The 27,494-nt window shown below is 40.0% G+C and overlaps 1 protein-coding gene and 1 non-coding gene across 3 annotated transcripts in view; one reads left to right on the forward strand and one right to left on the reverse strand.

The window, feature by feature from the left end:
• NEK10 (NIMA related kinase 10) overlaps positions 1-27,494 on the reverse strand; it is a 306,143-nt gene that overhangs the window by 117,559 nt on the left and 161,090 nt on the right. For both annotated transcript variants that reach the window (XM_036870615.1, XM_036870614.1), the window contains exons 25-26: positions 18,991-19,120; positions 18,370-18,440 (exon numbers count right to left, since the gene is read on the reverse strand). In XM_036870615.1, the coding sequence (XP_036726510.1) occupies positions 18,370-18,440; positions 18,991-19,120 (201 nt within the window). The remainder of the gene's footprint in view (positions 1-18,369; positions 18,441-18,990; positions 19,121-27,494) is intronic.
• LOC118904570 lies at positions 23,626-23,731 on the forward strand. The gene has a single exon (XR_005022024.1). It is a non-coding gene; the product is annotated as a U6 spliceosomal RNA (small nuclear RNA).

Here is a 27,494-nt window from a genome sequence, read left to right on the forward strand (position 1 = left end):
TCCTTGAGTTTTCTTTGCATTTATTTATTTATTTTATTTTTCTTTTATTTTAACTTGCAGATGATTTACAATGTTAGTTTCAGGTATACAACATAGTGATTGAATATTTTTATAGATTGTATTCCATTTAAATTTATTATAAAATATTGGCTATAGTCCCTGTGCTGTACAATATATCCTTGTATCTATTTCATACTTACTAGTGTACCTCTTAATCCCCTTCCCCTATCTTGCCTCTCCCCCAACCCCTCTACCCACTGGTTTGTTCACTGTATGTGTGAGTCTGTCCTATTTTGTTATATTCATTCATTTGTTTTACTTTTTAGATTAATATATGTGATAACATACAGTATTTGTCTTTCTCTGTCTGACTTAGTTCAATTAGCATGATACCCTCTAAGTCCATCCATGTAGTTGCAAATGGCGAAATTTCGTTCTTTTTATGGCTGAGATAATTCCTATATATTTTATTCTTTTTGAAGCAACCATAAATGGCATTACTTTCTTGCATTCCCTTTCTGAGAATTCATTATTATATGTTGTTTAAAAAATAACAGATTTCCATATAATAATGTTGTATCCTGATTTACTGAATCACTTAGTAGTTCTAATAGTTTTTTGGTGGAGAACTTAGGGTTTTATACATATAGTATTGTGTCATCTGCAAATAGTGACAATTTTACTTTTTCCCTTCCAATTTGGATGCCTTTTATTTCTTTTTCTTGTCTGATTGCTGTGCTTAGGAATTCCAGTACTATGTTAAATAGAAATGGTGAGAGTGGGCATCCTTGTCTTGTACCTGATTTTAGAGACAATCTAATGATAACCCTGCTCGTATCCTAGGTGGTAGGGGTAGGGTTTTTGTTTTTGTTTTGTTTTTTTCCTTTCAGTACGTTAAATATATCATACCACTCCCTTCTGGCCTGCAATGTTTCTGCAGAAAAATCAGCTGAAAGCCTTATGGAAGATCCCTGTAACTGACTGTTTTTCTCTTGTTGCCTTTATTTTATTTTTTTCTTTTTATTCTTTTTTAAAACATCTTTATTGGAGTATAATTGCTTTACAACGGTGTGTTAGTTTCTGCTTTATAACAAAGTGAATCAGCTATACATATACATATACATATATCCCCATATCTCCTCCCTCTTGCGTGTCCTTCCCACCACACTCCATAACCCACCCCTCTAGGTGGTCACAAAGCACTGAGCTGAAATCCCTGTGCTATATGGCTGCTTCCCAGTAGCCATCTATTTTACATTTGGTAGTGTATCTATGTCCATGTCACTCTTTCATTTCATCCCAGCTTACACTTCCCCTTCCCCATGTCCTCAAGTCCATTCTTTATGTCTGCATCTTTATTCATGTCCTGCCCCTAGGATCTTCAAAACCATTTTTTTTTTAGATTCCATATATATGTGTTAGTATATGGTATTTATTTTTCTCTCTCTAACTTACTCCACTCTGCATGACATACTCTAGGTCCATCCACCTCACTAAAAATAACTCAATTCCGTGTCTTTTTATGGCTGAGTAATATTCCATTGTATATATGTGCCACATCTTCTTTATCCATTCATCTGTCGATGGACACTTAGGTCGCTTCCATGTCCTGGCTATTGTAAATAGAGCTGCAATGAACATTGTGGTACATGACTCTTTATGAATTATGGTTTTCTCAGGGTATATGCCCAGGAGCAGGATTGCTGGGTTGTATGGTAGTTCTATTTTTAGGTTTTTAAGGAACCTCCATACTGTTCTCCATACTGGCTGTATCAATTTACATTCCCACCAACAGTGCAAGAGGGTTCCCTTTTCTCCACACCCTCTCCAGCATTTATTATTTGTAGATTTTTTGATGATGGCCATTCAGACTGGTGTGAGGTGAAACATCATTGTAGTTTTGATTTGCATTTCTCTAATGATTAGTGATGTTGAGCATTCTTTCATGCGTTTGATGGCAATCTGTATATCTTCTTCAGAGAAATGTCTATTTAGGTCTTCTGCCTATTTTTGGATTGGGTTTTTTGTTTTTTGTTATTGAGCTGCATGAGCTGCTTGTATATTTTGGAGATTAATCCCTATCAGTTGCTTCATTTGCAAATATTTTCTCCCATTCTGAGGGTTGCCTTTTTGTCTTGTTTATTGTTGCCTTTGCTGTGCAAAAGCTTTTAAGTTTCATTAGGTCCCATTAGTTTATTTTTGTTTTTATTTCCATTTCTCTAGGAGGTGGGTCAAAGAGGATCTTGCTGTGATTTATGTCATAGAGTGTTCTGCCTATGTTTTCCTCTAAGAGTTTTAAAGTGTCTGGCCTGACATTAAGGTTTTTAATCCATTTTGAGTTTATTTTTGTGTATGGTGTTAGGGAGTGTTCTAATTTCATTCTTTTACATGTAGCTGCCCAGTTTTCCCAGCACCACTTATTGAAGAGGCTGTCTTTTCTCCATTGTATACTCTTGCCTCCTTTATCAAAGATAAGGTGACCATATGTGCGTGGGTTTATCTCTGGGCTTTCTATCCTGTTCCATTGATCTATATTTCTGTTTTTGTGTCAGTATCATAATGTCTTGATTACTGTAGCTTTGTAGTATAGTCTGAAGTCTGGAAGACTGATTCCTCCAGCTCCATTTTTCTTTCTCAAGATTGCTTTGGCTATTCGGGGTCTTTTGTGTTTCCATACAAATTGTGAAATTTTTTGTTCTAGTTCTGTGAAAAATGCCATTGGTAATTTGATAGGGACTGATTTGAATCCGTAGATTGCTTTGGGTAGTATAGTCATTTTCATAATATTCATTCTTCCAATCCAAGAACATGGTATATCTCTCCATCTATTTTTATCATCTTTAATTTCTTCCATCAGTGTCTTATAGTTTTCCGCATACAGGACTTTTGTCTCCTTAGGTAGGTTTATACCTAGGTATTTTATTCTTTTTGTTGCAATGGTAAATGCGAGTGTTTCCTTAAATTCTCTTTCAGATTTTTCATCATTAGTGAATAGGAATGCAAAAGATTTCTGTGCATTAATTTTGTATCCTGCTACTTTACCAAATTCATTGAATTCATTGATTAGCTCTAGTTGTTTTCTGGTAGCATCTTTAGGATTCTCTATGTATAGTATCATGTCATCTGCAAACAGTGACAGCTTTACTTCTTTTTGATTTGGATTCATTTTATTTATTTTTCTTCTCTGATTGCTGTGGCTAAAACGTCCAAAACTATGTTGAATAATAGTGGTGAGAGTGGACAGCCTTGTCTTCTTCCTGATCTTAGAGGAAATGGTTTCAGTTATTCACCATTGAGAACGATATTATCTGTGAGTTTGTCATATATGGCCTTTATTATTTTGAGGTAAGTTCCCTCTATGTCTGCTCTCTGGAGGGTTTTTATCATAAATGGGTGTTGAAATTTTTTTTATATATGTAAGTAATGTCCCCTCTTTTTTTTTTTAATTTTATAGCTACTTTATTTATTTATTTATTTATTTATTTATTTATTTATTTATTTATTTATTTTTGGCTGTGTTGGGTTTTCGGTTCGTGCGAGGGCTTTCTCTAGTTGCGGCAAGTGGGGGCCACTCTTCATCACGGTGCGGGGACCGCTCTTCATCGCAGTGCGCGGGCTTTTCACTATCGCGGCCCCTCCCATTGTGGGGCACAGGCTCCAGACGTGCAGGCTCAGTAGTTGTGGCTCACAGGCCCAGCTGCTCCGTGGCATGTGGGATCTTCCCAGACCAGGGCTCGAACCCGTGTCCCCTGCATTAGCAGGCAGATTCTCAACCACTGCGCCACCAGGGAAGCCCAGGTGTTGAATTTTGTGAAGAGCTTTTTTGCATCTATTGAGATGATAATATGGTTTTTATCCTTCAATTTGTTAATATGGTTTATCACATTGATTGATTTGCATATATTGGAGAATTCTTGCGTTCCTGGGATAAATCCCACTTGATCATGGTGTATGCTCCTTTTAATGTGCTGTTGGATTCTGTTTGCTAGTATTTTGTTGAGGATTTCTGCATTTACGTTCATCAGTGATACTGGCTTGTAGTTTTCTTTCTTTGTGATATCTTTGTCTGATTTTGGTATCAGGATGATGATGGCCTCATAGAATGAGTTTGGGAGTGCTCCTCCCTCTTCTATATTATGGAAGAGTTTGAGAAGGATAGGTGTTAAGTCTTCTCTAAATGTTTGATAGAAATTGCCTGTGAAGCCATCTGGCTTTTGTTTGTTGGAAGATTTTTAATCACAGTCTCAAGTTCAGGGCTTGTGATTGGTCTGTTTATATTTTCTTTTTCTTCCTGGTTCAGTCTCAGAGGCTGTGCTTTCCTAAGAGTTTGTCCATTTCTTCCAGGTTGTCCATTTCATTGACATATAGTTGCTTGTAGTAATCTCTCATGACCCTTTGTATTTCTGCAGTGTCAGTTGTTACTTCTCCTTTTTCATTTCTAATTCTATTGATTTGAGTCTTCTCCCTTTTTCTCTTGATGAGTCTGGCTAATGGTTTATCAATTTTGTTTATCTTCTCAAAGAACCAGCTTTTAGTTTTATTGATCTTTGCTATTGTTTCCTTCATTTATTTTTTATTTATTTCTGATCTGATGTTTATGATTTCTTTCCTTCTGCTAACTTTGGGGGTTTTTTGTTCTTCTTATTGCTTTAGGAGTAAGGTTAGGTTGTTTATTTGAGAGGTTTCTTCTTTCTTGAGGTAGGATCGTATTGCTATAAACTTCCCTCTTAGAATTGCTTTTGCTGCATCCCATAGGTTTTGGGTCATCGTGTTTTCACTGTCATTTGTTTCTAGGTATCTCTCAATTTCCTCTTTGATTTCTTCAGTGATTTATTGGCTATTTAGTAGTGTATTGTTTAGCCTCCATGTGTTTGTATTTTATAGATTTTTTCCTGTAATTGATATCTATTCTCATACCGTTGTGGTTGGAATAGATACTTGACACAATTTCAATTTTCTTAATTTACAAAGGCTTGATTTGTGACCCAAGATATGATCTATCCTGGAGAATGTTCCTTGAGCACTTGAGAAGAAAGTGTATTGTGTTATTTTTGGATGGAATGTCCTATAAACATCAATTAAGTCCATCTTGTTTAATGTATCATTTAAAGCTTGTGTTTTCTTATTTATTTTCACTTTGGATGTTCTGTCCACTGGTGAAAATGGGGTGTTAAAATCCCCTACTATGATTGTGTTTCTGTCGATTTCCCCTTTTATGGCTGTTAGCATTTGCCTTATGTATTGAGGTGCTCCTATGTTTGGTGCATATATTTATAATTGTTATATCTTCTTCTTGGATTGATCCCTTGATCATTATGTAGTATCCTTCTTTGTCTCTGGTAATAAACTTTATTTTAAAACCTATTTTGTCTGATATGAGAATTGTTACTCCAGCTTTCTTTTGCTTTCCATTTGCATGGAATATCTTTTTCCATCCCCTCACTTTCAGTCTGTATGTGTCCCTAGGTCTGAAGTGGGTCTCTTGTAGACAGCATATATACGGGTCTTCTTTTTGTATGCATTCAGCCAGTCTATGTCTTTTGGTTGGATCATTTAATCCATTTACATTTATGTAGTTTTCGATATGTATGTTCCTATTACCATTTTCTTAATTATTTTGGGTTTGTTATTGTAGGCCTCTTCCTTCTCCTGTGTTTCCCGCCTAGAGAAGTTCCTTTAACATTTGTAAAGCTAAAGTTGTAATGCTGGTTTGGTGGTGCTGAATTCTCTCAGCTTTTGCTTGTCTGTAAAGGTGTTAATTTCTCCATCAAATCTGAATGAGATCCTTGCTGGGTACAGTAATCTTGGTTGTAGGTTTTTCCCTTTCATCACTTTAAATATGTCCTGTCAGTCCCTTCTGGCTTGCAGAGTTTCTGCTCAAAGATCAACTGTTAACCTTATGTGGATTCCCTTGCATGTTATTTGTTGTTTTTTCCTTGCTGCTTTTAATATTTTTTCTTTGTATTTAATTTTTGATAGTTTGCTCAATTCTTTTCATTCTTTTTTCTTTATTCTGCTTTGCGGTAGTTATTTCCACTATTTTATCTTCTAGGTCACTTATCCGTTCTTCTGCCTCAGTTATTCTGCTATTGATTCCTTCTAGAAAAATTTTAATTTCATTTATTGTTCTTCATCATTGTTTGTTTGCTCTTTAGTTCTTCTAGGTCCTTGTTAAATGTTTCCTGTATTTTCTCCATTCTACTTCCAAGATTTTAGATCATCTTTACCATCATTACTCTGAATTCTTTTTCAGGTAGACTGCCTATTTCCTCCTCATTTTTTTGGTCTGGTGGGTTTTTACCTTGCTCCTTCATCTGTTGTGTGTTTCTCTGTCTTCTCATTTTGCTTTTCTTACTGTGTTTGAGGTCTCCTTTTTGCAGGCTGTACATTCGTAGTTCCTGTTGTTTTTGCTGTCTGCCCCCAGTGGCTAAGTTTGGTTCAGTGCGTTGTGTAGGCTTCTTGGTGAAGGGGCCTGGTGCCTGTATTCTGGTGGATGAGGCTGAATCTTGTCTTTCTGGTGGGCAGGACCACGTCCAGTGGTGTGTTTTGGGGTGTCAGTGACCTTATTATGATTTTAGGCAGCCTCTCTGCTAATGGGTGGCGTTGTGTTCCCTTCTTGCTAGTTGTTTGGCATAGGGTGTCCAGCACTGTAGCTGTGGGTTCTTGAGTGGAGATGGATCTTAGCATTTACATGGAGATCTTTGGGAGAGCTTTCGCTGTTTGATATTATGTGGAGCTGGGAGGCCTGTGGTGGACCAATGTCCTGAACTTGGCTCTCCCACCTCAGAGGCACAGGCCTGACACCCGGCTGGAGCAACAAGATCCTGTCAGCCCCACGGCTCAGAAGAAAAGGGAGAAAAATGGAAAGAAAGAAAAATAAATAAAATACAGTTATTAAAATAAAAAATTAAAAAATTATTAATAATTTAAAAAAATGAAAAGTAATAAAAAAAGAAAAAAAGAAAGAAAGAAAGAAGAGAGCAACCAAACCAAAAAACAAATCCACCAATGATAACAAGTGCTAAAAACTATACAAAAAATTAAAAAGAAAAAAAAAAAAGGACAGACAGAACCCTAGGACAAATGTAAAAGCAAGGCTATACAGACAAAATCACACAAAGAAGCATACACATACACACTCACAAAAAGAGAAAAAGGAAAAAAAATCTACATATAAAAAAAAGAAAACAAAAGAAAACAAAAAGGAAGAGAGCCACCAAAGCAATAAACAAATCTACCCATGATAATAAACTCTAAATACTAAATTAAGATAAACATAAAACCAGAAACAAATTAGATACAGAAGCAAACCCCAAGTCTACAGTTGCTCTTAAAGTCCACCGCCTCAAATTTGGGATTATTTCTTGTCTATTCAGGTATTCCAGTGATGTAGAGTATATCAAGTTGGTTGTGGAGATTTAATCCACTGCTCCTGAGGCTGCTAGGAGAAATTTCCCTTTCTCTTCTTTGTTCGCACAGCTCTTGGGGTTTGGCTTTGGATTTGGCCCTGCCTCTGCGTATAGGTCGCCTGAGGGTGTCTGTTCTTGCCCACACAGGATGGGGTTAAAGTAGCAGCTGATTAGAGGGCTCTGGCTCACTCAGGCCAGGGGGTAGGGATGGGTATGAAATGGAGGGCGAGCCTGTGGCAGCAGAGGCCAGCATGATGTTGCAACAGCTTGAGGCGCACCGTGTATTCTCCTGGGGAAGTTGTCCCTGGATCACCAGACCCTGGCAGTGGCGGGCTGCAGTTTCCTGGGAGGGGAGGTGTGGGTAGTGACCTGTGCTTGCACACAGGCTTCTTGGTGGCTTCAGCAGCAGCCTTAGCGTTTCATGCCCATCTCTGATGTCTGCACTGGTAGCCGCGGCTCACACCCATCTCTGGAGCTTGTTTAGGTGGTGTTCTTAATCCCCTCTCCTCGTGCACCCCAAAACAATGGTCTCTTGCCTCTTAGGCAGGTCCAGACGTTTTCCCGGACTCCCTCCCAGCTAGCTGTGGCACACTAGCCCCCCCCAGTCCTCTCCCTGGGATCTGACCTCCAAAGCTGGAGCCTAAGCTCCCAGCCCCCACCCACCCTGGCGGGTGAGCAGACAAGCGTCTCAGGCTGATGAGTGCTGGTCGGCACCGATCCTCTCTGCAGGAATCTCTCCGCTTTGTCCTCTGCACCCCTATTGCTGTGCTCTCCTCCGTGGCTCTGAAGCTTCCCCCCTGCCACCCCCAGTCTCTGCCAGTAAAGGGGCTTCCTAGTGTGTGGAAACTTTTCCTCCTTCACAGCTCCCTCCCAGAAGTGTAGGTCCCATCCTTATTCTTTTGCCTCTGTTTTTTCTTTTTCGTTTGCCCTACCCAGGTTCGTGGAGGTTTCTTGCCTTTGGGGAAGTCAGAGGTCTTCTGCCAGCGTTCAGTAGGTGTTCTCTAGGAGTTGTTCCTCATGTAGATGTATTTCTGATGTATTTGTGGGGAGGAAGGTGATCTCCACATCTCACTCCTCCGCCATCTTGAAGGTCTCTCCTCTTGCTGCCTTTAGAATCCTCTCTTTATCTTTAACTTTTGCCATTTTAATTATGACAGGTCTTGTTGGGGGTCTCTTTGTGTTCATCTTGTTTGGGACTCTCTGTGCTTCCTGTACCTGAATATGTTTCCTTCTTCAGCATCAGGAAGTTTTCAGCCGTAATTTCATCAAATACATTTTCTACCCCTTTCTCTCTCTCTTCTCCTTCTGGGACCCATATTATGTGAATGTTAGTATACATGTTGTCCTAGAGGTCCCTTAAACAAGTCTCATTTCTTAATATCTATTTTTCTTTTTGCTGTTTTGATTGGGTGATTTCCATTATTCCATCTCCCAGGTCACTAGTATGCTCTTCTGTTTGTATCACTTAATCTGCTGTTAATTCCCTCTACTGTATTTTTCATTTCAGTTATTATATTCTTCAGTTCTGTCTGTTTTTTAAACAAATATTTTCTAGTTCTTTGTTAACATTCTCACTGTGTTCATGTATTCTCCTTTTCCCCAAGTTCAGTTAGCATTCTCATTACTATTGCTTTGAACTCTTTATCAGGTAAATTATTTACCTCTAGTTCATTAAGATTTTCTTTTCAGGGTTTTTTTCTTATTTCTTTTGAAACATATTCTTCTCTGTCTTCTCATTTTGTTTGACTTTCTCTGTCTCTGTAAAATTAGGTGAAACAGTTACCTACTCTGTCCTTGTGTGGGAGTGCCCCTATGAAGTCTGTGTGTGCCCAGTAGCCTTGGTGAGAGAGCTGGGTCTGACATTAGCATAGGCCACGTCTTCTCCCAGTGTGTGCTGGCAGCTACCACCTAGGTGGGAGGTAGGGGTGGAGTTGGAGGGGCTAGAGCCAGAGCCAGGTGCCACCTGGAGCTTCTCCTCTGCTCATTGGCCATCACCACCCTGTCAAGGGTGGGATCAGAGCCACAGGGGCTGGAGCAGGAGCCCTGAGGAAGTTGGGTTTCTTCCAGGTGTGATGGTGGTCTCAGCCTTGGTTTGGGGTATAGATTCAGGGCCTGAGGGCTTGAGGCTGTACTTCTTTTCTGATTTCACTTTATCCCTGATGTGCTTGCTTGGCTAGAGGCTGGGTTGTGGCTGGAGGGGTTGGTATCACACTACTGAGCTGAGTTTGCTCCCTCCCAAGAGTGCCCAGGGACACACATGCTGGCAATGGCTGCCTACGCCCTGGTCAGAGGCAGGGCTGGGATCCAAGCCAGCTCTGTTTCCTCCAAGAGTGCACACTCTCGTAGTTAGTGGCACCCTCTGCCTTAGTGGAGAGCAGTGCTGGAGCACGAGGGGCTAGAGCAGGAGCCAGGTGAGGGATGGGTGGGTGGTGATGCAGCAGTCCTGGCTAGCTGGCCAGAGCCCCTGCCAGTTTTCAATGTGCTGCCTCCACACTTTGACTGGGAGCAAGCAAGTCTGTGTGCTCTTCAAGAGCAGAGGCTCAGTTTCTTACAGCCCTTCGGTAAGCCCCACTGGGTTTCAAACCAGCTAAGGGGCTTGTCTTCCTGGTGTTGTATCCCAGGGCTGGGGTGTCCAATGTGGGGCTGAAATCCCTCGCTCCCCAGGGAGGATCCCTGAGCCTGTGATGTCCCCTCCTCTCCTGTGTCCCTGCTAAGGGTGTAGATCCTGACCACATCGCTTCTCCCTTCCTACCAGACTACCATGTGGATCTTTCTTTACAGCCTTGGTTGCAGAAGAGCTGTTCTGCTTCTCCCCAGGTTGATTTCAACAAGAGCTGTTGTTTGGATGAGGGGAGGTGAGCCCAGAATCCTCCTAATCTGCCACTTTGATCTCTCTCTCCTTTCTTGACTTTAATAACCATGAGTATAATACACAAGTCTTAATCAAATTTTAAGTCATTATCATTTCATGCTTTATCTTTATGCTATTTGTTTTCAAGTTCTAACAAAGGGGGCTTGCACTATGGTTATGACAGACATATCTGCTGAATTCTTATTTAACAAAGTTCAGTCTATGCATTTATTATATACAAAATAAGGCAAGAGATTGAGGAGAAAGGGCCAACTACATAATTTGGAGAGTGTCCCACATAATATAAATTGTGAGGCACCAGCAGGGAGTGAGGAAGTCAATCTTCCCTTCCCACAGTCCAGCATCCCAGTTGATGGTAGACAAGAAACCCCCCAAGATATTGCAACTTCCATGACAGCAGGATGCAACTGGTATCTGGATTAGAGGTCAGCAAAAGGCCCCCACTGAATCATCCTCCAAACAAGCCAGGGTGCCACCAGCCTGGTCAGGGATGGCCTCCTCTTTGCCCCACCCCAGATGCAGCAGGGCATCTGCTCCACTCTGACCATCTCCTTGCCTGCCTCCATATCTTATGGGGGGAGAATTGTAAATGTGGAACACAGTCCTCCTTTGCTGACACACCCAATCACCATACCAGGTAGAGGGAAGCAGCAATGGGACAGGGACAGGGAGGTGGAGCTGGAGGCCAGGCAGAGGCCCAGAGGGCTGGAAGCAGGTGGCTGAGAACTTAAGCCAGGGAGCTGGAGGGACCACACATGCACTAGGGTCCAAGCCCCCAACACACATGTTTCTTTTCCCATCAGACTTCACTTCTAAAACACAAATTCAAAGATAAAATTATCGAGAATTTCATGACCTTGAATACTGTATTCAAGTTTCTTACTTTCACTCATAATCACAAAAGAAGCTAAGTGTTCAACTTCACTTTTAATTAAATCTGGTTCCTCACCTTCACTTAATTAGCAGAAGGGATTAAAGTGGATAAAAATGCTCAGTTGACCAAGTGTTGATTATGACTACAAAAACCCCTTTCATTAGTGCAGATATTCTAAAGTCTTAGTCTGAATTCTAAGTTCTAAATTCAAGGTACTGTCAGTTGAATTACCAGCTGAGCTATTTTTTTTTTAATAAAAAAGCAATGTAAGCTAGTTTTACAAATTATACAGTTATATATTATGGTAAATGGAATCCAGAATGGCCTCTGTGCTGGCATTTAGTCATCTCCTCCTCTCCCAAAGCTACTCCCCTTCCTATGTTTGCCTTCATCAGAAAAGGAACCACCTGGGAGATGCAGTTTAGCATCATAATTAGGCCTGCAGGCTCTGGGTCTGATTGTTGGGGGTTAAATCCTGGCTCGCCCTTTATTAACTCTGATCTTGGGCAAGGTTTAGCTTCTAAATCCCAGATAGCCTGGGACTATAATCTGTAAAATGGGATAATCATAGTGTCTACCACATCAAGCTGGTATGGTGATTAAATGAAGCCATCCCTGTAAAGTGCCCAATAAATATAAAAGAAAATCCACAATTTTCTTTCTCTTCCATCTCCTCCCTCATTCAGCCAACACCAAATCCTGTGGCTTCTACCTCCCAAATATTTCTCAAATCCGTGTCATTCCCCTCTAATCCCATGGCTATTGGCCTATTTCATCATCACTTGCTTGGACCACTGAAACAGTCTCCTAAATGACATGCACATCTCTTGTCCACCTCTGATCCATATTGTAAACTGCTACCAGAAAAACATTCCAAAATTGATGACATCACTCCTCTGCTCAGAATTCCTCAATATCCCCTCATGGCCCAAGAGGACAAAATTAAAACTCCCTGCATGCGATACAAGCCCCTCCTGAACTAGCCCTTACCTCCCTCCACAGCCTCACCCCCTCTTCCCCCCGCCAGCAACACACCAAATGCTCCTACTTGTTCTTTCGCAAACAGCCCATGGCTCACCTATGCCCCCATTTCTTGGTTATTTTATTCACTCTGCTTGAATTTGGTTTTTGCTGATTATATCTACTCTTTCCCAAACCACATCCCTTATGTGCTTAGCACTCTTTTCCAAGTCTCCATTAGGAAGACTTCTTGGACCACCCTTAGACAGACTCACTGTCCGCCTTTTACATGTTCTTATTGCACTGTCTATATTTAAGTACGTAAAACGACTGTAACTATTGTATCATAATGGTCTGTTCCACCACTGGAAACTGGAAACTTGTTGAGAGGAGGGACCTGTGTCTCCTTCACCATGATCTCCCCTGCACGTAAAATGGAATCTGGGTCCTGATGGGTATTCAGCAAGTGAATGAATGAACAAATGAATGAACAAATGAACTAAGCCTAACATCTAAGAATTTACCCGTCTATAACCTAAAATATTTCGGTATAGACTTTTGGAATCCTAGGAATATCTCCTACCAGAAGTTCCAGTTTATCCTCATTGCTGTGAAATGCCTCCCTGCTTGGATATTTCAGAGAAATTCTTAAGAGCAACTGAATGCTTTAATGATTCTCTAATCAAATAAGCATAAAATCACGTTCTAGAAAAAAATCTGGGATATTCCACTCATGCTACCCACTTCATCCCCGCTCTACTCTGAGAGACCAGATGGAAAGAAGTAAAGGGATACAATATTCAACTGTCTTCATTTCATGTTTTAAGAAACAAAGAGGTGGGACTTCCCCAGGGGCACAGTGGTTAAGAATCCGACTACCAATGCACGGGACACAGGTTTGATCCCTGGTCCGGCAAGATCCCACATGTCACGGAGCAAATAAGTCCGTGTGCCACAACTACTGAGCCTGCGTGCCTACGGCCCGTGCTCTGCAGCAAGAGAAGCCACCGCAAGGAGAAGCCTGTGCACAGCAAAGAATAGTCCTACCTGCTCACCACAACTAGAGAAAGCCCGCGTGCAGCAACGAAGACCCAACACAGCCAAAAATAAATAAAATTAAATCTTTAAAAAAAAAAAAAGAAACAAAGAGTTGAAGATAGGGTGGAAAATGTAAAGATCCACTGTCCTTAGAACTAGCCAAAACTAACGTCTTTAGTCCTTATGACTGCCTCTGAAACAAAGTGCCAGACAGCTTATGCAACCAAGCACAGACAGAGAAAACTTAGGCAATGGGAATATTGTGTGCATAAAAGGAAATGTTCTTCCTTTACTTTAAAGGAAGTTCTTACTTTAGAAAGTAAATAGATAACATTCTCTTAAAAGTGTACTGGAAGGTAAAAACAGTAATGCTGGTACTGAGCAGAGCAGTAAAATATATTTATTTTCTGCCTCAAACTCTTCAGAGTTACTAAGTTATTCTCCCAATTTAAAAGTCTGCTAAGGTAAGAAACTAAGAAAACAGGAAATTGAATTTGTTCTCTAGTTCTTTTGAAACTTAATACTTTAAAAAATTTATTTATTTATTTATTTTGGCTGCATTGGGTCATCGTTGTTGGGTCTTCATTGCTGCGCGCGGGCTTTCTCTAGTTGCGGCGAGCGGGGACTACCCTTCATTGCGGTGTGCAGGCTTCTCATTGCAGTGGCTTGTCTTGTTGCAGAGCTCAGGCTCTAGGCATGTGGGCTTCAGTAGTTGTGGCACGTGGGCTCAGTAGTTGTGGCTTGCAGGCTCTAGAGTGCAGGCTCAATAGTTGTGGCACACGGGCTTAGTTGCTCCGCGGCATGTGGGATCTCCCCAGACCAGGTCTTGAACCCATGTCCCCTGCATTGGCAGGCAGATTCTCAACCACTGCGCCACCAGGGAAGTCCCTGAAACTTAATTTTTAAAGACTGAAAATCCAAAGCAATTCAAGTATGTAATTGCATGCAACTCACAACTGATTTTGGTTTTATGTCAAATTTTCTAAAGATAAAACTTCACAATGTGAACCCACTGTCTTGAATAACTTTAAATGAAAACTACATCTGTTATAGGCTGCACACTGCAATCTTAATTTGTAGTCAGCTTTAAAATTAAATTGTCATTTCCTACTAATTATGGCACCTTAGTATTTTGAATTAAAAGTGTACTCAGAACATTTCGTCTGGAGTCCCCTAATAGTGTTCATTCATCCTCTTAAACACTCTGGTGACAGGGAACTCACCACCCAACAGCAGCCTGCTCCACTGTGGATATCTCTAATTCTGACACACACTTCCTAATGGTGAGGTCACCTTGGCCCCCCCAGAACTTCCATTCCATGGTCTTGGCTCCATTCGCTGAGGTTCCACATAATAAATCCGATTGTTTTCATATTCTCGATGCCATTCCATTTTCCCAGTTAACTGAAGTATTTTTTAAACCTCTTACGATTGTACTCCAAAACTTGTTGACTCAACTTCCAGCCCACAGTGGGAACAACCCACTTCTCTCCATCAACACCACCACTCTAGTCAAAGCCGCCATCATCTCTCAGTGGACAGCTGAACCTGGTTCTCCTTCCCACTCTCATTCCCTTCAGTCTATTCCCTGGAGATCAGCCAGAATGATCTCTGCTAAAGAAATTTTCACTATGTCTCAACCTGTTAATAACCCTTCAGTCCTCTCCTCAATACTGGAGATAAAAATTCAAAACCCTCAATGTGGCCTGTAGAACCTGTCAACCTGGGTCCTGTCAGCCTCCCAGGTCCATTTGCTGGCTATTCTCTCCCTTACTTGACATGCTGCATCTCCAACTTTTTTCAGTGCTTCAAATTAACAAGCTCTTTTGCTCAGGAAAGCCTTCAGAGATGTGGGTCTATGAAATGCTTTCTCCACTCTGTTTACTATTTGAGAAGTAGTGAAGTTCAGGTCTCAGATTACATGCCCTTTCTTGAGAGAAAAACTTTCCCAAATCCCCAGACTAGACCAAGTCCTTCTGTAATCTCTCATTGCCCCTTTTACCATCCTTCATCAAATTTATCATAATTTTTATATACTTCATTCCATAAATAATAATATTATTAATAACAATACCTAAATTAATTGAGGGCTCACTACATGCTGGGAACTGTGCTAAGACCATCACAAGCATGATCTTATTTAGGCTTCAAAACAAGCCCATGAGTAGTTACTATTGCTACCTATATATCACAGATGAGGAAAGTGGGGCTTGGGAAGGTTAAAGTGAGTGGAAAAGTGGGAATTAGAATCCACTCAATTCTAGAACCTACTGATGTTCTTAACCTTTTCATGATAATGCTGATATCTGACTTTTCCACTAACCTCCTAGCCCCAAGAGGCATGGACACCAATAGCCAGGAAGCCTGTCATAAGCAAATTATGGTCCTGTTTGCCCAATGCCACAAAATCAGAATAATGTCTCTGTACTACCCTCTCCTATTTTTCGTGGCACTCAAATACCTAAGAAAAGGAGAAATTAAATGAGTAACTCTGGTATTCTTGTCTTGACCTCTCTGGAGACTTCTTGAATTTTTAAGGCACTTTCCAGAAAACAAATAGCAGAGAACAGGAGATGAGCAGTTTAAATACATTTGTCTGGATTCATTAGCAATAGGGTGGATCTAGTGTAACGTGGAATTCAGATGAAGAAAGGGGTTTCAGCTCATTTCCCACAATATTTATAATGACAACTGCCAACATTGCTCAAGATTTACCATTTGCCAAAGCTCTATGCTAAGTGATTTGCATGTTATAATCATCACATCAGCTTGATGAGGTTGGTACTATTACGACCCCCATTTTACCAGATGAGGAAACAGATGCTGAAAGAATAGTCAAATTGTCTGCTCAGAGTCCACAGTTAGTGAAACTCAGCCCCAGCTGGGCCTGAGGTACTTAATATTGTAGGGCAGCATTGTGCTGAGCAAGGAAAGATTCAAGATATAATTCTACAAACGTGAGGAGTATCTATTAATGCTAAACAATGGGCTGGAAGGAGAAACCAAAGGGAAAGGGACACAGCCATGAAAATACATTTATTACATTGCATCAGAGGTGGTGCCAAGAGCTAGGATAGATACAGAATTGAGATTTAAAGGAACTGGGCAGGGGGATAGGTATAGTTTTCATCTGGGGTGACCCTAGGATTTCTATTATCACAATAAGGATTTGACTCAGCTTGATGGGGCAGAGTAGTAATCTTGGGCCAATTTAAGGTCATAAAATGGTCCAGAAATAACGATCAGCCAGGTAAATGAGTCATTTATTCATACAACCAGTAAATTGTTAAGGGTCTACTTTGTACTAGGTATTGCTCTGGGCACTGAATAGCTATAAACTAAACTGAAAAAGTCCCCATTTTTGTGGAGTTTTCATTCTGGTGGGAAAGAGAGACAATTAAGGAACAAGTCTGCATGCACATGTATAATGTGTTAGGGGTGGCGGGTGTTGTGAACTTTATAAACCAGTCAAGGGGACAAGAGAGTCTAGAGAGGTTGTGGGGGCATCAGGGCAGGTGCCCTGATTATGCAGAGACCCAGTTTCCGCAGAAACCAGAGGAAGTAAGGGCCTGTGCCACTGCGTGTATCAGAGGGAAGAAAGTGCCAGGAAAAGGGAAGAGCAGTAGCGAGGAGCTCCCTGTGGTTGGAGTGGAGGGAGCAGAGGGAAAGTGGGAGGGGAAGGGTGAGGGATCAGCTGGGACAAGCTCTGTGGGGGCAGAACTTTGAAACTCTATAGGGATAAGGACTTTCATTAAACTCCTACTATATGGATATATGGAGCACTTCTTTCTGACTTTCTTTGAAAAATTAAAATACTTCTTAAAAATAGAAAGGAAAAAATGCTTGCCATTTTATCATCTAACATGGCCTTTTTCAGATTCATATGTTCTTGTCTACTCTTTTCCATATTCATGCACATTTTATGTTTTTTTCATAGTTATAAATACGTGTACATTTTGTTTGTTTTACTTAGTTTCAGATCATACTTGGTTTTTTTGTTTGTTTTTATTTTTTAATTAAAAAAATTTTTTAATTAATTTTTTACTGGCATATAGTTGATTTACAATGTTGCATTAGTTTCTGCTGTACAGCAAAGTGAATCACCCATACATGTACTTATATCCACTCTCCTCCAGACTTCATTCCCATATAGGTCATTACAGAGCACTGAATAGAGTTCCCTATGTTATACAATAGGTTCCTATTTATTATCTTTTATATATAGTAGTGTGTATATGTCAATCCCAATCTCCCAATTTATCGCCCCTCCCTTTCCCCCTTGGTAATCATAAGTTTGTTTTCTACATCTGTGACTCAATTTCTGTTTTGTAAACAGGTTCATGTGTACCATTTTTTTTAGATTCCACATATAAGCGCTATCATATGATATTTGTCTTTCTTTGTCTGACTTACTTCACTCATTATGACAATCTCTAGGTCCATCCATGTTGCTGCAAATGGCATTATTTCCTTCTTTTTTATGGCTGAGTAATATTCCATGGTATATATGTACCACATCTTTATCCATTCCTCTGTCAATGGACATTTAGGTTGCTTCCATGTCCTGGCTATTGTAAATAGTGCTGCAATGAATACTGGGGTGCATGTATCCTTTCAAATTATGGTTTTCTCTGGATATATACCCAGGAGTGGGATTTCTGGATCATATGGTAGTTCTATTTTTAGTTTCTTAAGGAACTTCCATACTGTTCTCCATAGTGGCTGTATCAATTTACATTCCCACCAACAGTGTATGAGGTTCCCTTTTCTCCACACCCGTTCCAGCATTTATGGTTTGTAGATATTTTGATGATGGCCATTCTAACCGGTGTGAGGTGATTACCTCATAGTTTTGATTTTCATTTCTCTAATAATTAGTGATGTTGAACATCTTTTCATGTGCCTCTTGACCATCTGTATACCTTCTTTGGAGAAATGTCTATTTAGCAGATCATACTTATTTTACAGGTTGATATAAAGCCTTCTGAATAATCAATCTAATGGTTGCATAATATTTCAAGTGAATGTTCTACTTCCGCTTGGACACTTGGTTGGCTTCCAAATGGTCCTTATGACTGGTGATGCACAAACATTTTTCTAGCTTTGGATTATTTGAGAGCCCTTCCTCTTCCTCTTAATATTTACATAGTGAATTTGCATAGATATGAGGTATTTCTTGACAATCCCTATAGGTTTGAAGTTATGAGACTAATTACCTGCTGATGATAGTGGTCACCTTTTCAGAATAGATGCCTTCTGGCACTGGTTCATATACTGCCTCCACTATCTGCAAAACAAAGAGACTAGAATGATGGAAGTAAAGGAGTCACAGGCGCCTTTGAGTGGTGATACTTGGCCATACACAAGAGTTACTTAACAAGCATCATAATTTCATGCACACATTTTCATCAGAAACAAAAATATCCCAGCAAATTAAAAATTAGCATTAATTAAACAGTTCTTGAGCATAGAATTGTATTCTTCAAATTGAGTTAAAGTTAACCTCAGATTCATAATAAATGATGTGTAGGATAATACAATATGCTAGACTGAGGGCAGTTCAAACCACAATTAAGAATAAAAGACCAAAAGCAGTTTGATATATTTATTTTTATAATTTTCTATGATAAATTGAAGACAATTATAAGGGGAAATGTGCCTTAGCACATGATGTAGATTTAGAAGAAAGGAAGAAAAATAAACTGGATCATGTGGTTAATAAAACAATGACTGCTTTTAAGTGACAGTTTTATTAAAATCACAAAGGTTCTATTTAAGAAGAAAAGGAATGGTGTTTTTGGCAACATGAGACCCTTTTGTCTTCCAAGGTTGCTTACTTTTGTGGCCAGGGAGAGCATGTTTGTGCTGTAGAAGGGAGGATTCAGAGTCGCCATCTGATAAAGGATGCAGCCTGCTGCCCAGACATCAGCCTTCTCCCCATACGGCTCACTCTTCAGCACCTCAGGGCTGAATTAAAATAAGGATGTTAATGCTCAATGAAAAAGGGAGGAGTCAGTACAGAAAAAAGTTCAATTTTCAAGCTATAGTTGAAGATATAAGAAAAAAATGGAAACTCGATCACCATTTCAAGTAAACATATTAAAATATATTTTTGAATTCTCTCAGACGCATGTGAATCAAGAAGCACAACCAAGCAATTCTAATTTAAGCAATAAATGTCAATAAACAACTCCTATTAAATGTTCTTTTACTTCCAGAAAAAACTACCCCTCCGTGGTAGACGGAATGATTGGCCCCAGTTCTCACTATTCTGGAGATTTTGAATATCCCACTCTTTCCTCTTGGTGGGCAGTGTTTGCTACCCACTCCTGCCTTTGCTTTTGTTGTGTTGGCCAGTGGAATGTGGAAGTGGCAGTGCAACAGATCAGGGCCTCAGTCTTAACAGGTGTTGAGTGCTTCCATTTGTCCCTCCAGGAGCTTCTGTCCAAAAGAACATTGTATCCCAGGTAGCTAGGATAGCCCAGCCTAGGCCCAGCACAAGACACATGGAGCAGATCTGCACACATAAACCTGCATCCTGAAGGAGACCCAGCCCAGGAGACCCACAGACCTGTGAGTCTGACAATAAATGCTTATTGTTGAATGCCACTGAGATTTCATGGTGATTTGTTATGCAGCATTATTATGAGCAAAACTGACTGACATAGCACCATCCCTTTGCTATTCAATGCTAGCTTATAAAGTAGGAAGCAAGACCATATTTAAATGTGCTGCAGAAAATGACAACTTCCATCATGTTCATCTCTTCTGAAATTTCATATCTAGTCTGAATAAGGATGCTGTCAGCCTTTAAATGAAGTTAAGCTGTGAGGGTTTATGGGTTTGACATTTTTTTTAATGTAGAGGGGTGGGTAGTTCCCTTGGATATTTTGAACTGATAGAAGTTTCCTCTCTCATATTTGTAGACTGAAACTCAGCAAAGTGTTAAAAGCGCTCAGCACACAAACAACCTTAAATTAAGTAGTTTGATAATTCAGTTCTAAAGTATGTATTTAGGACTGTGCTCAACCTTCTAAATTAATGGAGTAGGAATTAATGGTTAACTTGGGCAGTGGGATTAAGATACAGAGAAACTCATAAATTGGTATCAGAACAGAGTAAGTATTGGCTGTTAAGAATAACCAAGGAGTTGCAATTCTTGTGAGATTATGGAGAATGATTCCTGGTTTAAGATTTACATTATGTATTTACAGAGGAAGTGTGATTTCAAGATCTCTCAGTTAAGCATTTTCATAGGTACTGTCTTTGAGTTCAATAATATGGCAATGGGGGAATCCGGGTGAAATTTCCAGGGCTCTACTGGTCCTAAGTGTATAAAAGTGTCCCCTGTTGTCACTCGATCAACTGCTCACATTAAAAAATGCCATAGGGCTTCCCTGGTGGCACAGTGGTTGAGAATCTGCCTGCTAATGCAGGGGACACGGGTTCGAGCCCTGGTCTGGGAAGATCCCACATGCCGCGGAGCAACTGGGCCTGTGAGCCACAGTTACTGAGCCTGCGCATCTGGAGCCTGTGCTCCGCAACAAGAGAGGCCGCGAAAGTGAGAGGCCCGAGCACCTCGATGAAGAGTGGCCCCCACTTGCCGCAACTAGAGAAAGCCCTCGCATAGAAACGAAGACCCAACACAGCCATAAATAAATAAATAAATAAATAAATTTTTAAAATGCCATAAAAGGAAAAAAGTGTCTTCAACAAAAAAAATCCTTGGCTCCGCACAGACAAATGGCTCATGTTTTAATCTACTGAGAACTCAGAAGATTTGTTTCATATTTCCAAAAGCTCATGAAGCAGGTGCTGTGAGTGCGCCACCCATCACCCACTCAGATCTCTTTTCCATTTCCTGTTTCCTGTGTGCTTTCACTCTCAACAGCCAGTGTCTGTACTTCTCTGGAGGACAGCCTTCATTTTTCCTCAAAAGATAACTACTCACTGTAGAGGAAAACTCTTGTAAGAGTAGAATTTACTTAGTTTATTTTTCTCATCATTACACCTCTTCCTTCATCTCACTAGAGACCACACACTCCTTTCATCCCCACAGGCATGCCCCTTTGCAATATGGCTGTGCCGCTCCTCCCAATAAAAGATGGAGTCTATTTTGTACCCCTTGAATCTGGGCTTAACCATATAACTTGCTTTGGCCAAGCAGACATCAGGAAAAGTGATGCAAGGAGAGAACGGAAAAGCACTTACTCTTTGTGGCTTGCTCTCTCTTCCTGCTCTTGAAAACCCTACGATCACAAGCAGGTGATTGAGCCCAGGCTTGCCTGCTGGATGATGAGCATCACATGGCTCAGTTACCTCCAGAGCCCCTACCCACAGCCACTCTACCACCACATCCATCAGTGAAGCCTTTGAAAACCAGGTGACCACAATGCACAGGTGAGCCCAGACAACACAGATAAGCAATCCCAGCTCAAACCAGCCCACAATTTGCCAGTGCACAGTATATTGAGAAGAAGAAAAAGGTTATTGTATGAATCCACTAAATTTTGAGGTCCTTAGTCAAAGTTAACTGACATGACAGCTTTCATCAGATTCTCAAACTGCCCATGCCTCCCTGAAAAAGACAGAGAATCACTTCTCTGGAAGAGAACAAGAAAGGGCAATAAAAGACAACACGGTTGCCAACTATCACTTTGCTTCTGGGGTCCAACTTCAAATATTCTCTAAGATAAAAGAATTTCATAATTACAATTAAAAGCAATGGCAAACACAGACAGAGTCTGATTTCCAAAAACCACACAAAATGTTCTGTTATGGTCTAAATTGTGTCCCCCCAAAATTCATGTGTTGAGTCCCAACCCCCAGTACCTCAGAATGTAACCGTATATGCAGATAAGGCCTGCATGAGCTGATCAGAGCTGCCATTGGGGTGGCCCTAATCCAGTATGACTGGTGTCTGTATTAGAAGAGGAAGAGACACCAGGAGTGTGCGAGGAACAACCATGGGAAGAGGCAGGAAGAAGGCGGGGCTGGCATTTGCAAGCCAAGGAGAGGCATCAGAGGAAACCAAACCTGCCAACATCTTGATCTTGGACTCCAGCCTTCAAATAAATTTCTGTTGTTTAAGCCACCCAGGCTGTGGTATTTTTTATGGCAGCAGGTTCTATGAAAAAAACCTATTCATGTGTTTTTCATCTTTAAAAAGAACCCAGCCTTTGGGAAATATGGCTAAAGTAATGATTCAATCACTACTTATTTTGGTGATTATTGTTTAGAGACGATTGTAAAATAATTCACTGTCTTGTAATAATTTCCAATTTCTCCATTTAAGGTGAGCCCAACCACATTTAAAGAAATACAGAGTTACAGCTAGCAATGCTCCCTTAAGAGAAAGAAGTTAAATAGTACACAGACACACACACACACACACACACACACTTTAAAATGGGTTTTCTCTTTCCCAATCAAAAATATTACTCTGTATTTTAAAAACTGGATATTCCTATGTGATTTGGTCATCTAAAATCTTTTAATGGTAAAGTAGAGCATAATTTATATGATATTTAATAAAAATAAGGGCTTTTCTGGTAAAGATTAAACATATGCAATTAAATGTGTAAAAAATTACAGCCATTTTAAGTTGTACTTCAATTAAAATATTATCATTTTTATTATTGCTGACCTAACGTACATGGTGACTATATTTAATAATAATGTATTGTATACTTGAAATTTGCTAAGAGAGTACATCACAAGTAATGTGATAATTGAATCTATTGAAGTAATAGATACATTAATTAGCTTGGTTGTATAATCATTTCACAATGTATACAAATATCAAAACATCACATTGTAAACCTTAAACATATACAATTTTTAATTGTCAATAATACCTCAATAAAGCTGGAAAAAATTTTAAGTGAAGCCAGGGATAGTATAGTTAGGTAGATGGCAAGGACATTCTTCACTTATTACTATATTTTAATAAATAAGTCAACATAGCTCATAATCAGCAGCCTTTGAGAGGGGGCTGGAGGAAAGTTTATCTAAATACTACCTCTGTTTTAAAAAGGCATAAATTCACAAACTGATAATGAAAACAAGGTGGAAGAAAGATGAGGAAGGAAGGATGCTTAATATAATTTTTTAAAAAGACAAACTGTTTAGATTTTTAAATTCCATTAGTAGTCCCTCACTGATGTGAACAATTAGGTTGCTAATTGCCAAAGATTCTTATTTACTCATTATTGAGGTAAACAAGGAAAGTATTGAATCTAGATGTTTTTCAAAACAGTTTAAAATATGAACATTTTGCTATTTCACAAATAATTCAATACTATGATGATTTATATAAGTTGGGAGGGGGGACTTCTTTCCTTTAAATTCAACAAAGAACATCCACAAAGTAAATGAAATGAAATGATATGTTAAAAGGTTCTGAGTGTAGACAGTATATTCTTCTTTCCTACAGTGGTCATGTTGTCATCTTTGTTAAAAGTTTGATTATTGTCCTCATTTTGTCAGCACATATACTAAAATTAGAATGACATGTGAAAATTAGCATGACCTCGGCACAAGGATGACATGCAAATCTGTGACGCATTCCATATTTTAGAGGCAGTAAGATGACAGGCAAAAGATGAAGACTATACTCTAGTTAATAAAGTTGTTTCCCATAGGGGTAAAGATTAACAATTTTGATACTGCTATACATGTATACCAGAATTCAACAATTAAGTAAATGAGTGGCAGATGGCAGAAGCCAGGTTTCTCACTATTGGAGTGGAAGAAAGGTTACAGATAAGCAAGGAAAGGAGTAGGGCTACTCTACAAGGAGGTAACAGATTAGAGTTGGAGACAACAGTATAAACCCATGTTTAGCTTAATATTAATGTAGATGGTTACATATGAAAATATTTATAGTTATGTGAATATACACAGGTTACTATGCACATATATATCCTTGTTCTGTCAGATGAAAAGGCCCAGAATTGATGACTTCCTAGTAGCAATGAGCACACTTAGCACCAGATCTTGGTTTTTAACACCATTCTCCAATAAAAAGAATCAGGACCATTGGAGAAATGACTGATAATAGGACTGGGGCAAGAAATATACTAAATGAACCTGGAGTATCTTATAGTTCCAGAAAGTTAGTCTAAAAAAAAAAAAAAAGCACAATGATGGGGGTATGCCAGAGGGATATGGAAGACAAGTCAACCAGCTCCCAGTGGCCAAATGTAGAAAAGTTTGAACAACAAAATAAAGTATTGTATTAGTCAGCTTGGGCTGCCATAATAAAATACCAATAACGGGGTAGCTTAAACAGAAATAAACAGGAATTTATTTCTCACAATTCAGGAAGCTGGGAAATCCAAGAGCAAGGTGCTGGCTAATTCTGTTCCCCAATCAGGGCCTTCTTCCTGGCCTACAGATGGTTGCTGTGTCCTCACATGGCAGAGAAAGAGAAAGAGAGATTGAGCAGGGTCTCTGGTGTCTCTTCTTATAAGACCACTTATCCCATCATGAGGTCCCCGCCTTCGTGACCTCATCTAAATCTACTTAACTTCCCAAAGGCAACAATCTCCAAATAACATCACACTGGGGTTTAGGGTGTTAACGTATGAATTTGGGAGGGGGACACAATTCAGCCCACTGAAAGTTTTATTAGATTATAACCCAGGGTATAAAATAATTATCCATGAGTCCCTACTGATATAAATTTTAAAAAACCGAATAAATAAATAAACAGGAGGCAATAGACAAATCTCTTGAAAAATGACAAATAATTCATGTGGAGACTCCACCTTAAGGAGATGAAGCATAACTCCCCACTCCTTAAGTTTGGGGTGCATGTAGTGACTTTCTTTCAAAAAGTACCTTATAGAAAGAAAAAAAAAAGAGTAACTGTACAGTAGAGAGACCTGATAAACACTATCTCCAGCCAGCTGATCAAGATTAACATCAACAGTGTTAAGTCATATTGATAGTATGTACCCATGATAAGATAAGAGAATGGCAGTTTACACCTGTGATCTTCCTCCCCAAACATATTCCAGTCTAATTATTAGAAAAATATCAGACAAATCCCAATTGAGGAAATTCTATGAAATACTTAACCAATAATTCTCAAAACTTCCAAGGTCATTAAAAACAAGAAAAATCTGAGAAATTGCCAAAACTGAGAGGAGTCTAAGGAGAAATAAAAGATTACCTGGTCAACAAGTATCTGTAATATTAAGATGATAGGGTTTTTATTCTTAGAAGAAAAGGTATATGATAAATTGAAAATGAAAATATTTGAAGCAAGAAAACAAATCACTTCTATCAAGTATATCCATCCATTGTGCCACCAATTAATCTTATTATCAAACATAGAATGCTAAAATTACAGGCTATTTCCTCTCCTATGTTACATATACAGTTGACCCTTGAACAATGCAGGGTTTAGGGGTACTGAGGTAGGAGACAGATGGGCCCCTGGGTTAGACAACTGGTGTCTGTCAAGTGGAGTAAAACTGAAGCTTTGTTCTCACCCAGACACTCCAAGGACAAAGCTAGTGGCAGAAGCTGAGCTCTGCTGAAGTAAAGAGATAAGATGACCACTCCTGAGGTCAAGGAAAACTTCCTGTCTGCACACGCAAAGGAAGGCTCCTTGGGGGTCAAAAAGGGAGGGGGCGCCACCCCATAATAAGTGTGGACATACACCCACAGGCCTCTGTGGTGGGATCCATCTCAACAAAAAGTTGCACATGCATCTTGGGGAGGGTCCTAGGACTGGTCAGGTGTGGAAAAAGAAACAAGATAATTAGCCAAAGGTTAACAAAGACCCAGAAGGACTGTCCTATATACAGGATTTAAATCACCTCTTTACTGTGCTCCTCCTCATTAGAGAGGACTCCCACACCCCTTCTCTCTGGGTGTGTATTTCTGCGTAGCTTCTGGCTTAAGTAAAATAAACTGTTTCTCTGTGTGCTCTCGCATACGTTGTGCTGTGTCTCTAATAATAAACTTTGTACCTGTTTTTACAGTTTTTGCCTCCTTGAAACATTCTTGCTTTCAATGGGGGTAAGAGCCAGGAGAATTTTGCCTCTAGCCACTAGCCCCTGGTGAACTAGCGGCTAGGATTCCTAGTTTTCATCCAGGCTACCCAGGTTCAATTCCTGGGCAGAGAACTAAGATGTCTCTTCAGGACTGCTCATTGCTGTCTCTCCGAGATCAGTACGACCCTCCATGCAGTTGAAAATCCATATTTAATTTATAGCTGGTCCTCAGTACCCGCAGTTCTGCACACTCAGGTTCAACCAACCATGTCGTGTAGCACTGGAGTAAAAACTCCAGTAGTGAAGTGAAAAAAACTAGTGAAAAACTCATGTCTCTGAAAAAAACTCTCATAGTTCAAATCTGTGTCGTTCAAGAATCAACTGTATACAACATAAGGCATCAAAGGTTTTTAATTTTTCCTTTGAAGTTTATATACTACCTCCTCTTTTTTAAAGACTTAATTTTTCAGAGCACTTTTAGGTTTACAACAAAATTGAGAGGAAGTTATGGAGATTTTCAACATACTTCCTTCCCCCACATCCCCTTTCTTTTTTATTCTCGTTAACAGCAGGCTTAAATCAGCTCACACCTGGATTATCATAAAAGCCTTACTCCTTTAAAAGTGTTTTCATTTGTTCACTCACTGAACAATTATTTACTGAGCACCTACTATATGCCTGTCTTTCAGAGACTTTTGTTTTGAAAGAACAGAGAAAAGTGGGTCAGTAGCTGGAAGAGAAAGGGAAGAATATGAGTTTTTGTTTTTTAAGATGGGAAAAAAATGTCAGTATGCTAGTCAATTGGTAGGAATGAGTCACTGGAGGCAGAGAAATTAATGATGCAGAATTGAGAGGGCTTGTCTGGAGAAAATGGTCCCCACTAGGACTGCAGGAGTTCAGGCCACTCAGGGGCATGGGGGCAGGCAGCTGGGAGGACATGGAAGCAAAGCCTGTGGAAGTTCTCTTCTGAAGTAGGGAGCAGAGTCGCTAGTGTAAAGGTGAAGTTCAAACTCCTCCCTCTTGCCATTAATCCAAACCTTACTCGGTCAAACACCCTCTCCACAGAAGCCTCTGCACACACTGAATTCCCATTTCACTAATCTCCTGATGCCCCTTCAACTACCCGTGTCCTCCACCAGGCTTGCTCTGCTATTCCCCATCTACGTGGCAGCAGAGGGGGGTTGTGATAAACACTGGATTCCATCAAAACACGGATTATTTGCCATTCATTCATTAGTACTGTGAATAAAAAATGTTGCCTGCCATATCAGCAAACAAAGGATGCTGAGGCCATTAAGCCCTCTGCCACTACCACTGACCCCTCGGGGGAGCCC

The sequence above is a fragment of the Balaenoptera musculus genome, chromosome 11, assembly GCF_009873245.2.
Source record: "Balaenoptera musculus isolate JJ_BM4_2016_0621 chromosome 11, mBalMus1.pri.v3, whole genome shotgun sequence".
NCBI lineage: Eukaryota > Metazoa > Chordata > Mammalia > Artiodactyla > Balaenopteridae > Balaenoptera > Balaenoptera musculus.